At 31.9% G+C, this 18012-nt stretch overlaps 1 protein-coding gene across 2 annotated transcripts in view; it reads left to right on the top strand.

The window, feature by feature from the left end:
* The first annotated feature begins 3391 nt into the window (after window positions 1–3391).
* Window positions 3392–18012, top strand: part of LOC132751489 (serine/arginine repetitive matrix protein 2-like) — a 64412-nt gene continuing 49791 nt past the window's right edge. Inside the window, exon 1 of one of the 2 annotated variants that reach the window (XM_060741656.1) lies at window positions 3392–5055. In XM_060741656.1, the coding sequence (XP_060597639.1) occupies window positions 4447–5055 (609 nt within the window). In that variant the 5' untranslated portion in view covers window positions 3392–4446. The remainder of the gene's footprint in view (window positions 5056–18012) is intronic. The other variant, XM_060741657.1, reaches the window with a different exon arrangement.

The following is an 18012-nucleotide window of genomic DNA, read 5'->3' as shown; positions in this document are numbered from 1 at the left end:
CCTGATGTTCATTTTAGGTCCTCTTTTATGTCTAATATATGTCAATTACATGTCTTCAACCCTAAGCAGTAAGCTTTTATTATAATGCACAGGCACGAGTATCAGACCTTGGAAGAAAAAATATGGCCAGATTGATAAAAAAACCTGTGTTCATCTTAAAAGTGTCAACAACCAAAATAAAATGTAAATAATGACCCCCTTTAAAAATATACTTCAAGTTGATAGTATATTTTTAAAGGGGATCATTATTTACATTTTTTTTTTTGGTTTTTATAAACACAGTTTTTTTATCAATCTGGTCATCTGGTCATATTTTTTCTTCCCAGGTCCGATACTCGTGCCTGTGATTATATGCTGATGACTCAGGAATCCTTGTGTCTCATAAAATAAATCTGAAGAAATTCTTTCTTATAGCATGAGTCTTATAAGATTGCTTAATTGACTATAAATTGTCTTTGCATCTTGGCAAGACAGAGTCTATTCTTTTTTGGTTTAAGTTTCAACTTAAACTGGCCCTAGCCTCCAGGTCACATGTAATGGTACTGCTATAAAGTACACATCTTTTGTTAAGTATTTAGGTGCAAATCTGGATCAAATTCTTTTGGCGTCGCCCTTTGATGCTTTGCATCAATGATTTTCTTGTTTACGCATTGAAATATTTAGTTTAGTAAAACATTTTAATAGAAGAATTTTCAATTGCATAAATAACTGGATAAAAATACCCAGCAATGACCTGCAAAGTTTCCCCACCCCCTCGTTTTATACGACTATATATAGTGAAAACATGTTACATAAAAAATGCATTCATGTAATTATACTAAACATTTAATTATGATACATACCTAAATTAGCGTCTTTGTTTTATTATTACAAAAATCTAATAAAATCAATATAAACAGTTAGGACATGTACTGTATTTATTTACCGTGTATTGTGTTGACAAAAAAGTAACAGGTAACAAAACACCCGGATGTTACTGTAATAAAATTGTTATCTGCATAATAAATCCTGGATATAAAGTCCGCTAATCTTTATTTTTGTATATAACAATGAATATGCTACTTGATACACGCTTTGATTAACTTCTTACTTCTATACATGCTCTTTATAGAGTTATTATCCTTACTGTTGTTGTTGTTGTTTTCTATGTGGATAATTGATAACTGATAAGCATATCTATCAAAAACATATCAATTGTAAGTTCAGTATGAGTTTTCAAAATTATCAAACATAAACTGAGTTGTCCCATCTTGAAACTGAAATATTTGTAACAAGTCCAATACCGAGGCTTTAATGTATTCGTAACACGTCCAATACCGAGGCTTTGATATTTTCGTAACACTTCCAATACCGAGGCTTTGATATATTCGTAACACGTCATATACCGAGGCTTTGATGTATTCGTAACACGTCCAATACCGAGGCTTTGATGTATTCGAACACGACCAATACCGATGTTTTGATATATTCGAACACGTCCAATACCGAGGTTTTGATATATTCGAACACGTCCAATACCGAGGTTTTGATGTATTCGTAACACGTCTAATACCGAGGCTTAAGGCTTTGGTGTATTCGTAACACGTCCGATACCGAGGCTTTGATATATTCATAACACGTCCAATACCGAAGCTTTGATATATTCGTAACACGTCCAATACCGAGGCTTTGATATATTCGTAACACGTCCAATACCGAGGCTTTGATATATTCGTAACACGTCAATACCGCGGCTTTGATATATTCGTAACACGTCCAGTACCGATACTTTGATATATTCGTAACACGTCCAGTACCGAGGCTTTTATATATTCTTAACACGTCCAATACCGAGGCTTTGATATATTCGTAACACGTCCAATACCGAGGCTTTGATATATTCGTAACGCGTCCAATACCGAGGGTTTGATATATTCGTAATAAGTCCAATACCGAGGTTTTGATATATTCGTAACACGTCCAATACGGAGGCTGTCATACCCTCGTACCCGCCCAATATTTACGTAATGTGTCATATACAGAGGGTCTCCTAATGACCCAATAACGGTATATTATTGACATCTTTTATTTTAATTCTGATTATAGTTCAATCAGTTTGTTTTTGAATGACTGATATTGTACTTTATGTGTACAGTCAATATAAATTGTTGAATTTACCAGGATATAAGAATCAATACATAAGTGTACTTTCAATGTTTCCAACAATGTTTAGGAACGCGTGTTTACATTATATACCGATTTCAAGATAAGGGACAATTTACCATTCACACTATCTTAATTTACTGTATTTAGGTCAGTTTGCAGTTCTAATTAGAGTAAAGTGTTTCGTAATGATAAACCGACATTGACTATGAACGCTGACAAACTTATTTAGACTATATATTCAGTGTGCATATCAGTACATTGGCATATTCATGATTCATTTGTGTAGTTTGTAATAAATTGGAAAAATATTCATATTGGAAATGTAAACGCTTTAAATATACATGTATGTACATGTATTTTGTCCATGCTGTAGAATTTTAAAACTTTTTGTACATGTATATAATAATATAAGCTAGCTCCGTTTGCAAAACGCTGTTTAGTTACATTTCGTTACATTTTCTTTTACACATATATGATATCACATAATAAAGTATAATATAAATTGTAACCACATAAATTTTGAGAAATTACATATCGACGTTGGTTAACCACAGTTTACTGTCGTACCTTGAACTTGTATCTTGGTGCATGTTTTTATATGATTTTAATCGTTTTAAATGTAAACATTTTACTCCATTTCATACTCTAGATATAAAAAACCCATTAAATTTCATTGTTTAAACAGATAAATGAAATCACTGAAAAAATTTGAAGACATACACAATGCACGTTTTCTTTTCGTTGAAACTTTTATTTTACTGACCTACAACATGCTTTATTTACATGCATTAAATTGAATTAATTAATCTACATAATTTTGACATCTAAACGTGCATTACGGTATTTTAATTAATATTGATGTGCATTACAGTGTCGTCTGGTGGGACATTGAAGCCAACGAGGAAAGTTGTTTTAATTTGCTGAAACGTTGCTTAACAAAAACTGCAAGCACTTAAACAACATCCGTAATTGACTCTCTTAATCTGTCAATTACTACATGCTACAAGTATGGGTGGAAACAAGACGTATGTAACAAACTATATAACTAAACATTATTACATATTTCTAATTATGTACAACTGCACTCTAAAATAATCTGCTTGCTCATCGCCCCGTATATAGAATTAATGTTCCGTACTTTAAACTTAAGGTATAAAACAGAATGAAACAGGAACTTTAATTCGTCAGTTATGTATATATATTTAACAAAATTAAGGCGACCAATTAATTAGTCACGTTAAATATTAAGATTGTGAGGTATAGTTTGATATAGTAGTAGAAACGACATTGCTGTTATTGTTATATCATGTAATGTGATTATTACGAACACCGTATTTTATCGTCTGCAAGTCGTCTGCTAGTGATCTGACTACAGTATTGATTCTAACATGAGAGGCTGGCTTCATGAGAATTTCACAAGTTTCGCAGTTTCATGTGGTGTTTTTTTTTCGTATATACATGCTGGGGATATATATCGCGAGTGTTTCGAAGGAATCGGGTTCAATGATGGATTTATTTACGTAGATATATGGAATACTTTAGCAACGTCACAATGTAAAGGTCATATTTCCAGGGATTTTTTGTTAAATCCCTTACAAGGGATAAGATACAAGCCGTTAAGCTGTCGTAAATGTCCAATAAAAGATATAAATGTATGAAAACACAATACGTTAAACACGACAGATTGAATAAGTTTGTCACAGTTGTCGTTTTATCAATGGTATAATCGGAATTTTCGCTCTTTATGGTTGACGGAATAAGCGTTGAACTGGGGAACTACGTTTAAACATTTACTTAAAGCTTATAACGACAAAAGGTATATATACTTTAACTACTAGTTTAAAGTAATCACTTTTAATATAAAAACGGAACGCGAGAGTTAAACATGTATTAAGATCTTTAAGATCAATTTTTATCTACATAGAAGCGTTGTGTTTAACAGGTCACTATTTTAACGCTTGGATATTTTTACGAAGCATTTTAAATAAATAATAAAAAGGTAGATTTTTATTTGATTAAAGACATCATTAACCTGTGTTTTTGATAGATGATTCGAATGTTCATGTGAAGTCTGGAATTCACATTACGATTTGTTTAAAGATAAGGACGTTGGTGTTGTAGTACTCAGATATATATGAAATGCAAGGAATAAAGTTAATTAGAAACATGTGTGTCTTTTGAAATAAAGTTAGTTCGTATGAGCTAAACAGGGGATGAAAATGCAGTCATGTAGGATTTAGCGGGAGTATTTTGTACTAAGGAAGCCCCTGCGAAGGGGGAAAGAATAAACGAGGGCAGAAAATGGAGGAGCAGGAAAGTGGGGATAATGTTGGGATGTTAGTCCTCGAGGCGAAATCCCTCCGGCCCTTCAGAACGAAGGATGAATATCTGTATGCCATGAAAGAGGATCTCGCTGAATGGTTCACGTGCCTGTACCAAGAAATTAGTCTTAATGCGGATAATTTCCTCGAAATTCTAGAAACAGGGGTCCTTCTTTGTCAGCATGCGAATGAAGTTCGTAAATTTGCTCAGGAGCAAAAGTCAAAAGGTACTTTTGCGATTCAGTCAAATTTTGTTCGTGATATTCAAATTCCCGAAAGTAACGTGCAATTTAGGCTCGATGTTAAGCCTGGCACGTTTCTTGCACGAGATAATATATCAAATTTTATCACGTGGACCTCAAAAATGGGAATTCCGGAAGTATTAAGATTCGAAACGGATGATTTAGTGATGAGAAAAAATGAGAGAAGTGTTGTGTTATGTCTTTTGGAGGTAGCTCGAGTTGGAGCAAAATTTGGAATGATAGCTCCGACAATTGTGCAAATGGAAGAGGAAATAGATAAAGAAATAGAAACGGGAGAGCCCCCGCCACAAATCAAAACATGTGACGTCAAATCTCTAGATGAAATGGTAAGTGGTAATATACCTCTTTTGAATTAACCACAACTTTAGTTCATTATTCCCACACATATACATGTACGTTCACCCCTGTGCCTCCACTTACAAGAAACAAAACAGTAGCATAACAAGCGTTTGTTATCTTGAAGTTTCTGCTGCTCTACTAAATAAATGGGCTGTGAATTTTAAACATGACATATATATCATATCATCTCCATCATAGCTCATATATAAGTTATGTATCTGTTTTTTGTCTATATTCATTCGTTCGTCGGTTTGTTCGTCCGTCTGTTTATTCTTTCATTCATTTGATTCAATTCAATTTAATTCAATTCAATTCAATTCATTTCATTTCATTTCATTTCATTTCATTTCATTCATTCATTCATTCATTCATTCATTCATTCATTTAATTCAGTTCAATTCATTGATTGATTGATTGATTCATTCATTCATTCATTCATTCATTCATTCATTCATTCAATTCATTCATTCATTCATTCATTCTCTAATTCATTTCATTCTCTAATTCATTCGCATTTTTTCGGGACCTTGCCTGTTCGTCCGTCCGTTCGTGTGTCCGCTCGGCTACGAAACTAAACATTCACAATCAATCTTATGTAAACACCAAGATTTTGCAGTCTTTGTTTCAAGAAATTGTGACAGATTTTAAAATACACTTTCAGCAGATGTTACAAAGCAATTTAGCTATAGATAAAGCCTTTTGAATATCTTGACAAGCGAAGAAAATGAAACATCTATGTTGCAACATTAGGTTCTATACGTGCGATAGAAAAATAGCTCGGAGGCATCTCTTGTCAATTTACATTAGCATCTAAATCTCCATCCGTGTCAACGTAAATGTACGTGGTGATTTCAAGGTCTGCTTATGCATTCAAAGTATTAATAATAAATTATAAATGATGTATGACCTCAAGACGAAAACGCTCAAAGGTCAAATCCAGTGAGTAATATATGTGACTGGGTCATTGAAACATGCATGGAGTGAAATATTGTCATTTCTTTATCAGAAATGTGTCATTCTATTTTTTATAATTAAGTATCTATTGTTTTAGACTATTAACAATAATTTTTATTCATTCCAAACTTATTAAGACATTTAATATTAAAACAAAGTCATTAAAGCAATATATTTTTCAATGTACAAAATTTGTCATAACTTTGATATGGCATTGTTTCGTTCGATAATGTTAATATCAAAATCCACTGTTATATACGCCTTAGCCCCAATATTGCCAATAAACGATCGAAGACACCACATAATTCTTAAAGAAACATCCGTATTGCGGATTATTTTTATATGACGTATAATATTACTCATTTTTTGTCATTTAACATAACGTTAGTAAATTTGGATTAAAGGCAAAAAGCGGGCTGCCATTTAGTCAATATTTGTATTATTGGGAAGGTTTGATCTCCCAGATCCCGTATCAGAATATTGGTTTGTTTTGCAAACATAAGTTTGTGTTAATACATGAAGATCATGACTCAAGTTTTATCGTGGCATGTCTGGTGATATTAATAAAGTCAATGCAGACAGAAATGGTAGTATAATGTAAATATAGCACATTGGCGTATCTAGAGAGGGTGTACACATTATATTCTTAATTAAGAAGTTGTAAAACAAACATGAAGATGCGTTCGGTTCGATTTACGAGATCTATGGAAGTTGTGAAATGATTTTCAGTGCATATGCAGTTCTACGGCAGATTAACTAATTAAATGTGAATTATTTTTATACTAATCCATATTCCTATTTTTAATTATATATACATGTATATAATTTTTTAAAACCAGTGTTTAAAAAAAATCATGTATTCATGTATAATATTATCTATATAGAATTTTAACAATGAAACAGTCATAACAACATGTAAATGATTCGTCTGTTTACAACATTCAATATTTTCGATTAAATTCGTTAACTAAAATACATTCTAAAATAGCGATATAATAAATATTGTATGTAAGCTCGTAAAATATATTGAAAGACACGAAAATACTTGCTGTATACACTCAGTGCCAAACATTTTATAAGACTTTAAACATGGGATTTAATTCCTTTTCCAAATTAATAAATACCAACTTAAGAGGTATTAAGACAGCGTAAAATCGATCTTTCCTACTTTCATGCATGTATTATAAAAGGATTAAACTTTTGACACATGTTCAAATTTTTTTCTATATGTAATGAAAATCAGTGTCCATGTATTGACGGATTAAAGAATAATCTCCTATACGTTATGTTTGATATTTCTATAAGGCAATTGTCCGTTAAAATAGTTTATCCGAATTTAATGTCATTATATCACTAATTTATGTTATATACAACAAAGAAATGCTATTTCAACGAACTATTATACATAATTGGAGGATTTTTTTTGCAGTATACCATAAAATGTATACTTTATATATATTTTATAGTTGCAAAAATAACTTTGTAATAGCACATAACAAGGGTTTCATTAACGATTATATCATAAAAAGTATGCAATAATTAGGGTGGCCTACTCGTAATTCAACATTTTTTTTAGAGTTACACAGTGCATACTGACATGTTATTGACATGTAATACAAAATGCAAAAGAGTTTGGCGTTGTCGTGCCATCGTATATATGCCGTACATAATGTAGTATGTACGGATACCGTGTATAATCGACAATGTATGCGAGTAAAACTGTCGGTCAATATTTTCTTTAAATGTAAAACATTTTTTTGTATAATATTAAGATAAGAGTACGAAGATAATATACGTATTCGATATAGTTTCGGTTTCTCAACAATTGATTAAATAATGGTACATGTAGTTAGTTACTTGTTCTAACCGTATTTATATGGTTATAAAACTTATGATATTCTAACCGTATAAGGTTATAAACACATATTATAACCGTATATAAGGTTATAAGCACATATTTTATTATTATAAACGTACATGTATAAGGTTATAAACACATATTCTAACCGTATAAGGTTATAAACACATATTCTAAACATATAAGGTTATAAACTCATATTTTAAACGTATAAGGTTGTAAACACATATTCCAACCGTATAAGTTTATAAACACATAACATACATTGTAAGAACTTGTTTGTGCACATGTCTAAAAAATCATGTTCCTGAACTTCCCAGACTTGGAAGACGATTATATATATTTGACCTAATTTAAGATATTAATAGGAAAATTATTAAAAGTCCATCATCATCATTAAATGAATTATGTACCGTGCTCTCGTCAGAACACTGTTGGATTCAAACGATCTTTTTCACGTTTGAAATTTGATCCAACATCTTAATTTGTTATAAGTAGATATGTATGTACTTACTTCACATACCGACATATTGACTCGCAAAATCAATTCAATGACAGCTTCACGCCAATGTTGCCGTACTGTGTGTATCGATCTTCTGTCTTATATAATGTATTACATGTATATAAATATATGGAATTCTATAAAGGTCATTCTAAGCCATAAATGCATAGCTTTAAGTGTCCCTTATAAGCTTCCGTAGTTACGAGCACAACCATACAGCCTGACCAGTCTCTTATTGTCTGATAACTTTGGATTTTTATTTTCCCAAAAATGAATTGATTATTGAATGGTCCAAAAACTGAAGCTGGACACGTTCATATAAGGAATTTCGCAAGTTATGGGCCATTGGTTTAACTAGTAACTGAATCAGTCGGGTATAATTCATTTTGTGGTGAAAGAAAAAGATTTCTGTCAGAATGATTATCAACATATATATATAGGACGGTATTTCTCGTCTGATGTTACTATGTGTGATAGATACGGGCATTTGCACAGATCAGATACTGTACATTTTTTGTATCCTTTAGTTATAATCTAAACATATATCATAATTACCATAATTATTTTACCCCCATTGATTCTATCTATCGCCATCAATGTCATGGCGGGAATTTAGAGGAAAAACGCAGACGACACGCGAAGATGGTAATGTTAGACCGTATTTAAAGATTATATTCTCAAGAATTAGGCAGACGACACTTTAGGTACCAGCAGAATGTTGATATTTATGCAAATTGCTTATCAAGAATAAAAATTCTTACTATATTGCCATACTGTACAGACTGGGATATTTGTATCGTATTTGTAAGTAAAGAACATACATCCTTGTGTCCTACTTTCAATAGATAAGAGATGCATTTGGGATTTTTAAGTATCCGCCAACTTACCATAATTATTATGTAAGTTAAAACGATACGGAAATCTCGCAAAAACAGAGAATTTTTATTTTGCTTCGGAGACATATGTAATTCACTTTGCTGGTGAAACATGAGCTTTCATTTGAACATTTTATTAAGTAATCTTACGCCATTTTGTGTTCATCAGATGTTTATCTTGTTTCCTTTCCGCTACAAACAAGAAAATAAGTTACACCATTCAAAAAGTGTATTAAATTTAGTCTTTTTACTATCAGGCTGCGTGTTAACAAACAATAAATACGGTCTAATAATTTTAACGTCAATATAAATTAAATTCCTGTTAAAAAATAGAAAAAAGGAAAAAGAAATATAAACGGGACCTTGAATTGCAATAACAGGCAATAATATTAAATGTGAACAAAGCGTTTTTTGGACCCTGAATTTCGTCTAAAATCCATTCAATGTATTTCCGGTAATTTACTACAAACAGACGCATTGTCCATATGGTAAAACTTCTGCTGATAATTGCATTAGATCATCATCTTCATGAAATTTCCCATCGTAATTGAGTAACAGGACGTTTTTTACATTTCGAGGAGGAGACATTAGATGTGTATTAATTACAACAATTAACAATGCAGCAGCATTTCAATGATTTGCTTTTAAAGATAAACATCTGCTAGTAAAAAAAACCCTCGAATTTTGGTGTGCAGCTAAATGATATATCTAATTATATTGTAAAATTTGTCAATTTGCCTTTCCGTATTTTCTAATAGCATTTCGTTTTTCTGTTCTAAATTTTTTACCGTTGAGTTATTCATCCACTATTGACATGCACAGTTTACGACATTAGCTGAAAAGCAATGACAACCCGATAAAGTGCATGGAAATTGATTTGATTTGCTCGGTTGGATTTTGTTTTTCAATTTCATGATATCTTATGTTTGCAAAATGGGCTATTGATAATACCCGTGAACCCACACGCTTCACATCTTACGATCTTAAGGAGCTGCCTGACTTCCGTTGAAATATTTGTATAGATTGTCAGAAGTCAAATCTAAAATTTACATCTTCCCCCATTAAGACTATTAGATACGGTTCAGTGAAAAATTGGATGTTGACTGTCATTCACGTCACACCTTCTTTTAAGTATTTAAATACTTTTTTGATTAAATTTAAAATATGAAAAAACAACAACAACAGCAACAACACTAAAGAAAGAAAGACAAAAAGAAAGAAAGAAAGACACAAACAAACCAAACTAAACCACGCACCAAACCAAATCAAACCAACTAACCAACCAACCAACCAACCATCCATGATACCAACCCCACCAACCAACAAAACAACAAGAACGAAAAGCCAGCAGAATAATTTTCGTTAAGTACATGCAAAACTGCAGTTTGAGTGGCATCATATAAAATACATAATGTTTTATGTTTGATCTCCTTACATCACTTGTGAAGATAAGCACTAAATATACAAATGTTTCACCGATGTTACTCATATACCTGGAAATAGTAAATATGTATGACCTTGGAAATGTTCATACCTTACTCAACAAAAGCAATAAATATCTGGTAGACTCATAGATGAGAACAAGAGAAGAAAAAAAAAACGTACTACAAACTGTTTGTTATATAACAGCAACAGACATCGTTGGTTCCATTGATCCGAAGTCTGTGAGAAAAAATGCTAATGTGTGAGATGGTGGGAGGGGAACTGTTATTCATTGATTAAAATACAATAGTTTGTAATAGTCTTTGTTCCTAAATGTCATGGTAACTGAATAGCCAGCATTACAAACAAAGGGACGTATGACCATGCCACAGTATGTCACGTTTTGTCTCTCTCTCTCGTTACACCAAATTCGGTATTACGAAACGAAAATGGAACATTTGCATGCATATAGAATAACTAAACGGTCGTTGCTATTTAAGATATCATTTTTTTTGCTTCACGCTCCTTTTTTCTCTCTCTCCATAATTGTTTGCTTTATTAATGATTATCATGAACTCTTGTTTTTTACGGTGTTTTATCGTGCCAGCTTTAATGTCGCATTTCGTGTTAAAGGGTGTCGACACATGACAAACGCGACAGACGACTTAATAATGGCACGGCAAGGACACCGTAGATTTTTTTCTTTTCTTTCTTTATACCGTTTTTTTTCTTCTTCTCATTTTCATTACTCATAGGCATTGCTCATCAGCTGTTAGCCTAGTAAACACAGCCTGCTTTCTTCATTATTAATTTGTCTGTAAGGTACAAATGTCAAACTCTTCACAGCTGTACAAAAACACATCATTTATAAACAATTATTTTACTATGTCAGTTTGAAGGTTTCACAGACATAGATAAAACATGCTTCTTTCCTATCTGTTAGAAAGATAAATAGACTGATGTACATTTACTAAATTTGAAAATGATCTGAATTGTTCTCAATTTTATAATAGACTGTCAATAGCACCAACTATGTCTACTGGTTTTATATGCTTTTATTTCACATTAATCACCCACTACCTTACCCCCCAAAGAAAACCCAAACAAAAAGCCAAAAACAACAACAACAACAACACACGCGCGCACGCACGCAAACACCACATGCACACCACGAACATGCGCATTAAAGGGGCGCGTGTTGCAACATTCAAAATCGATGTACAAGGAGGTCTATGAGATAACACACATTGGGTATCAATTATGGGGTCATATTCAATTCCTTCTTTGTTCTGTGTCGCCCTCTAGTTCTATAATATGTTTTGTTCAGCACTCCCAATACGTTACAATTACTGCCAATTATTTGTACAATTAGTCTTAATTGCGAATTCAGTAATTTGTTTCCCGCGTTTAAGTTCATTCATAAATTTTAAGAGTGTTCAGTAAATATAATTTCTTTTGAATCATGAATTTTAGTTCGGTAAATTAAGATGTCCTAATTCATGACATAAAATGGAAATTGATTATTGAGCACGACTGTATACATGTACTTTACACAATCTTGAGACTTTGTAGGAATATTTCGGCTACTTGACGTTGACGTAATAAATCAATCTCAGAAAATATCGAACATGTTTATATCTGGGGAGTGTTTTGACAAGAAGGAAGATTAAGATAGTGGCTGGCTTGCCGCTAATCCAAGTATAAACATAGCACTATTTTATATAACTTTAAACATAGCTCAAATGTAAACATTAACACCGTGTACGTAAATACCATGTTTAATCACTAATTCTTTCTTTAGAAAGATTTCTAAACATGAATGCCTGTTTTTATTTTAATTATTGGTGAAATATATTATTAATAAAACATGTTCTATTGACACGGCGTTATACTTTTCTTGTCTGCTGTACTTTATTGATGGAAGCACAAAAATAAAAGTAAAATAGAAAGAAAGACAGGAAAAATAAATTGGATTATTTTATTGTACTTTAAAGTATACTGTATACGATATTAATATTAAATATTAATATGATGGTATTGACGGTCTTTTCTCAGCCTATGTATACTTAACGCAGTGAGTGTATATGGTATAAAGTAAAAACAATCACTTATGTATGCGTAAATACGACATTTTTGGCGTTCCATATGATAACAAACTAGCATTTTATGGGAGAAGTCAAGGACCTGAAAGTCTGTTACATAGAGTATTAAAAATAATGTATTAATACAACTTTCTTTTATTTAAACGATATAAACGATGATTGTGTTAAAGGGAAAAAAACAGTAATAAGTAAAAATCATATGTGGAATATAAATGTATGCCTCATCTCTCATTTTCCCTTTAAATCGTCTTTGAAAAAAAATCTTCTTTAGCCTTTAAGTAAACGCTACATTTAACTCATGTTACCATGCAGTTATGGTGTAAATTTATTTTATATTCATGGTCACAATTTACAATTTGGTCAGTGTAATTTCTTAATCATAGCGCAGGACTTCAAATATGCGACAAAATAACAAAATCACAATGAACGCTTATTTAGTAATATATTTACACATTTTACACGCTGGTTCACATCGTTGCTTCTCTAAAGAAAACTATTACCATTTCTCTCGCATTCTTTATTAAATTCAATAATGTATTTTTTCAATTGCACCATGACCTTCGTGACTGGAGTTATAATTATATTTAACAGGAAATACCTTAAAATATTTATGAAAAAAGCCATGAAATAAAAAAAAGAAAGAAACAAAATTAAAATGAAAGTTTTTTTAGTGCAATTACATAAAAAATATGTAGGGAAAGAAGAAAGTATTTAAGTTTTTATAAGTAATATGGAAACTATTTTAATTCTATGTTGCATTATTAGGCGAAAAATGCATCTATAATCATTTATTGAAATTGGCATATACGATATAGTATTAGTTATAAAGATCGTTGACAGGTTATATGGCCCTATATAAACGGCTATTTGTACATATAACCCGAGCCGTTAGGCGAGGGTTATATTGCAAAGAGCCGTTTATATACGGCCATATAACCTGTAAACAATCTTTATAACGAATTTATAATACAGCAAGCATCATTTTTATAGAAAAAAGTAAGATTTCTTCATGAATAGACATCAGCCGTGTATATAAAACTATATAAACGTCACGATTATCCGATGAAAAATGACGTTACAAACGTGTAGTATTATAATCCCTTTTCAACGTCTAAACTAAAGTAAAATCAGCGGTTATATGGTTAGCCACAACAAATAAATTTACCCCCTCTAAATTCAAAATACTACCAGTTACGGAAATTAACGATGTTTACCGAAGTTAATGTAAGCTGTTGATGGCTGTGATACCTTAACACGATATGTGTGTTCTGAACATGTAAAATTTTGAACTGACAGTGAAATTGCAAATGCGTTGTAACAACATCGTAATGTAATCGACCTGAACATATAGATCTGTTTGATCAACATGGTTATACATGTTGTGATAAAATTATGATAATGTTTGAAGTCATGTTAACTAATTGAAATTATTTGGTCAAAGGTTGCCGTCAGGTCAAGAATGCAAATCTCTTTGTTTTATGCAAATTTTCTGTTTGTCATGATGTGACATTATAAACAACTGAACGCAATACCAGGAAATGAATCTGCATCATTGTTATTTATTGTCGTTTCATTCCCATTTGCTTTGAACCTTAAAGTTGCATGTCTCCAGATTCATGCTAATTTTCACGAAACTTTAAAAAATGTAGTTAAAAAAGTAAAATACTGTGAAGTGAACCTAGAAAGTAATTTTCACATTGCAGACGGCGGCACTTACAATCCACGTAAATTACCAAAAAGAGGTCAAAATATGCAAAATTTTCCCCTTACTGCGTTAGTCACGCAGCTCAAATATGGTGATAAATACTGCAATATCATTCATTAAAATCTTATTGTTTAATCAATGTGCTGTTCACATACGATTTATTAATAAGCTTATGTTGTTGTGTATATGTTATTTATAACATAATTAAAATTTATCTTGAGTCATTTTACTTTTCTTAAATACTTAGTACATTTTTTTTCAAGTTTAATTTTCTTGACATATTTTGGCTCATCTGTAGGCATGCAGCTTTAAAATGATAGCGCTAGCAAATATATATCAATAGCTGATCATGACAAGAACAAATGAATAATACTTTCTCTACAAGAGCTTTCTTCGGCACGAGGAAACATCATTTCAATTATTACACGGTATAGAGTGTTGTCATTCGTATACATAAAGAAGGTTTTTGTTGGTGATATTGACAACATAGCACTAATGCTAAAGAATAAAAGAGAAATAGTAAAGGGGGTGGGGTGCACATAACTTGATCGTTCAAGTGAAACCCCAGCTGTTGTATCCGTCTTGTAGTAGCATTCTTTAAATTTTTACTAAACCAGGCAATCTACATTCCCAGCTTGCCCAGACTGCCTCAGTATGCAGCCATTTCCCTGTTTCCAATCAAAGCTAAATGAATGATGCATACTTTCAATCCTTCCATTAAACAGTTGGACAACAATGCAAAAATGTTAAGTGTATTTAACTAAGACATGCTTAGATTAACGTTTGTCACTTTCATAGCTGATAAGTACATGTATGTTACTTTCTCCCCTGTCTGTCTGTCCGTCCGTCTGTCTGTCTGTCTGTTTGTGCATATTGGATGGCAAATACATTATGCTTACTTTTTACCATATTATAACACTTTACAAACTTTTAGGTTAAGAAAAGCAGCATACATTTGCATTAAAGTAAATTATGTCACTCAGATTTGCAATTCCAATCAGTCGTAGTGCACCTGCTTGATCAAAGCATTCCAGAGGAAATCTCCAATAAGTGATCGATCAGCGAAACATCTGTGTAATTACCTAGTGATTGATTTTTGTCTCTTATATATGGAATCCACGTTAGATAGTATTGTTTTCTCCGGGAGCATCATACATTCCTATACACACAGATAGAACATTCCTTTACTGTCAGAGACATAGGCATTTACGGATCCTCCATTGATCCGTTATAATTATTAGTTAAAAGTAATATTTTTTTTTTATTTTTTTAGTCGATTTTGTCAAAATCATTTTAGTCCTCAACTCTATTTTAATAAATTAGGGTCACGCATGCGCATCAAACATAAATCAAGTCGTCGTTTGATGATTTTTGATAAATGTGAGTTAATTGTATTTTTCGCTTCATTTAATATCAAAGGAAAATAAACTCATAATGACATTATTGAAAACATCAATCAGCTTTCGATGTAGTTGTACCTAATTGCCTAAAAAGTGAAAATATATTTTATTACCGAACTGATCAATGAGTTTGAATGTTTTGCAAAATTTTGTATTTTGCAGTCAACAATATGAAATACGTTATGATGTTGACGCTGTTGTCAAATGAAGTGTATAACATGGAAGAAGAGTGAAAATATACTATTTCTTAAAACATAAACGAAACTGTAAATGATTTTTTCAACGTACAGTCTATTCTAGCGATAACGTTAACACTATTTAAATGAAAACGCTTGTCTTCAAGTTTATCGTAACGTAAACGCTTGCTTTTAATGCAATGGTAACATAAACGCTTGTTTTCAAGTTCATAATAACGCGGACGCTTGTTTTCAAGTTAACTTAAGCGCTTGTCTGCAAGACATACTTTAACTGCAAGACATACTTTAACTGCAAGACATACTTTAACGTCAACGCTTGCCTTAATTACGTGAACATTATCTCATTACTTTGTCTACAAGAACATAGACAAAATTTTATACAATACAATACTTCCATTCATCTTTTAATTTAAATGCAAATGAGAGAAAAAAATTGAAATATTCATATAGCGAAGAACTAACACCTGTTACAGTGTAGGCATAATTGATAACACACGTATAGTAATTAGCTGAAATAACTAATTTACATACCACCTTGTATTTGTTTAGATGATACAACATAAAAATAACAAGTTTTTATAGGTATCATATCTTTATCAATTAGTCAATTACTGACAGAAGCTGTGTTATGCAGAACAAATTGTTATCACCGGAATAAAAATAAGTGCTGACCATTTTGCTGGCTAATACACCACTCGCATACCACTGTTTGCGTACTAGACGGGGTATACCTGCCTTGTTTGCAGCAGAGCACTGTTTGGGTACAAAATGGGTACATTTTTTACGCACAAGACAAACTGGGTATTCTGGTTTCATGAACTATTTGCGTACTTGACCGCTATACCGGTTTCGCTCACTGTGCACTGTTTGCCTTATTTTCTTCACTTGCAGAACACTGTTTGCGTACAAACGGGTACCAATACCGTTTTTACGCACAGGACATCTGTCTGTCTTCAAAACGGGGTATTTTGGTTTCAATGCACTGTTTGCGTACTTGGCCGGTATTCCGGTTTTACGTCACTTAACAGTATACTGGATTATTGCTGATATTGTCATATATACATGTATATACATGTATATATTTTTTTTATTTTTAAAATATAGTAAATAAATAATTTTATTTTAAATTTTGGTAATTTTCTTCCATAAAAAGGATATGTTTTGTCTAATGCAAGAAGCATATGTATGCTTTTAAGCATTTGTTTGAGAAAATTAGCCTATAATTAAAAAAAAAATCCCTTGCAAATACATTGGGATCATGCAATAAGACATCTGGCAACCGTTGGGTACTTAATTAATTTATATTGATTTACCTTTCAACACTTTCCCCCTTTTTAAATGCTATAAATCACAATGTTATACATGAATGTTAAAATAAAGACAGGACCCGTTATTCCGAGCATTCTCCGTATTAAAAGACGTCCGGTTGAAGTTTAATGGTCCTAAAGTACCTAAACTGCCTTTTTTCAAATGTAAATGAAACATTTGCGAAAGTAGGTCAGTCTGAAAACAGTTCGGTAAGACATTCGGTAATAAAAAATAAATCCATATTTGAAGTATGCAACAAAAAGTAAAAGGTATAGACTGTATATATATTTATGACTCAACTTATTATATATGGACACTTTGTTTATGACTCGTATGACCATTTAATCCCAGAGTTAAGTTGCTCTTGAAGGACCATTTTATGTCAGATTTCGCTGTTTATTTCATTTTAGACGTATATTTTAACCAAATCAGCTGAAAAGACCATAAAATCTTTTTGTTTTGACTCCAACTGCCAATAATTCTTGCTCTTAATAACGTAATGTTGATTTTTCAAGGTTATTGAAAAATCGAAAATGGATACCAACTGAGTAAAGTACTTTACGTAATGACGTGTTACCAAGAAATATCAATTCCCATTTTTTTTGTTATTTCTTTGTATTG

Source organism: Ruditapes philippinarum, unplaced genomic scaffold, assembly GCF_026571515.1.
Source record: "Ruditapes philippinarum isolate M1 unplaced genomic scaffold, ASM2657151v2 ctg1167_1_1_1_1, whole genome shotgun sequence".
Lineage (NCBI taxonomy): Eukaryota > Metazoa > Mollusca > Bivalvia > Venerida > Veneridae > Ruditapes > Ruditapes philippinarum.
Note: the sequence above shows the minus strand (reverse complement) of the source record. Positions and strands in the feature narration are given on the sequence as shown.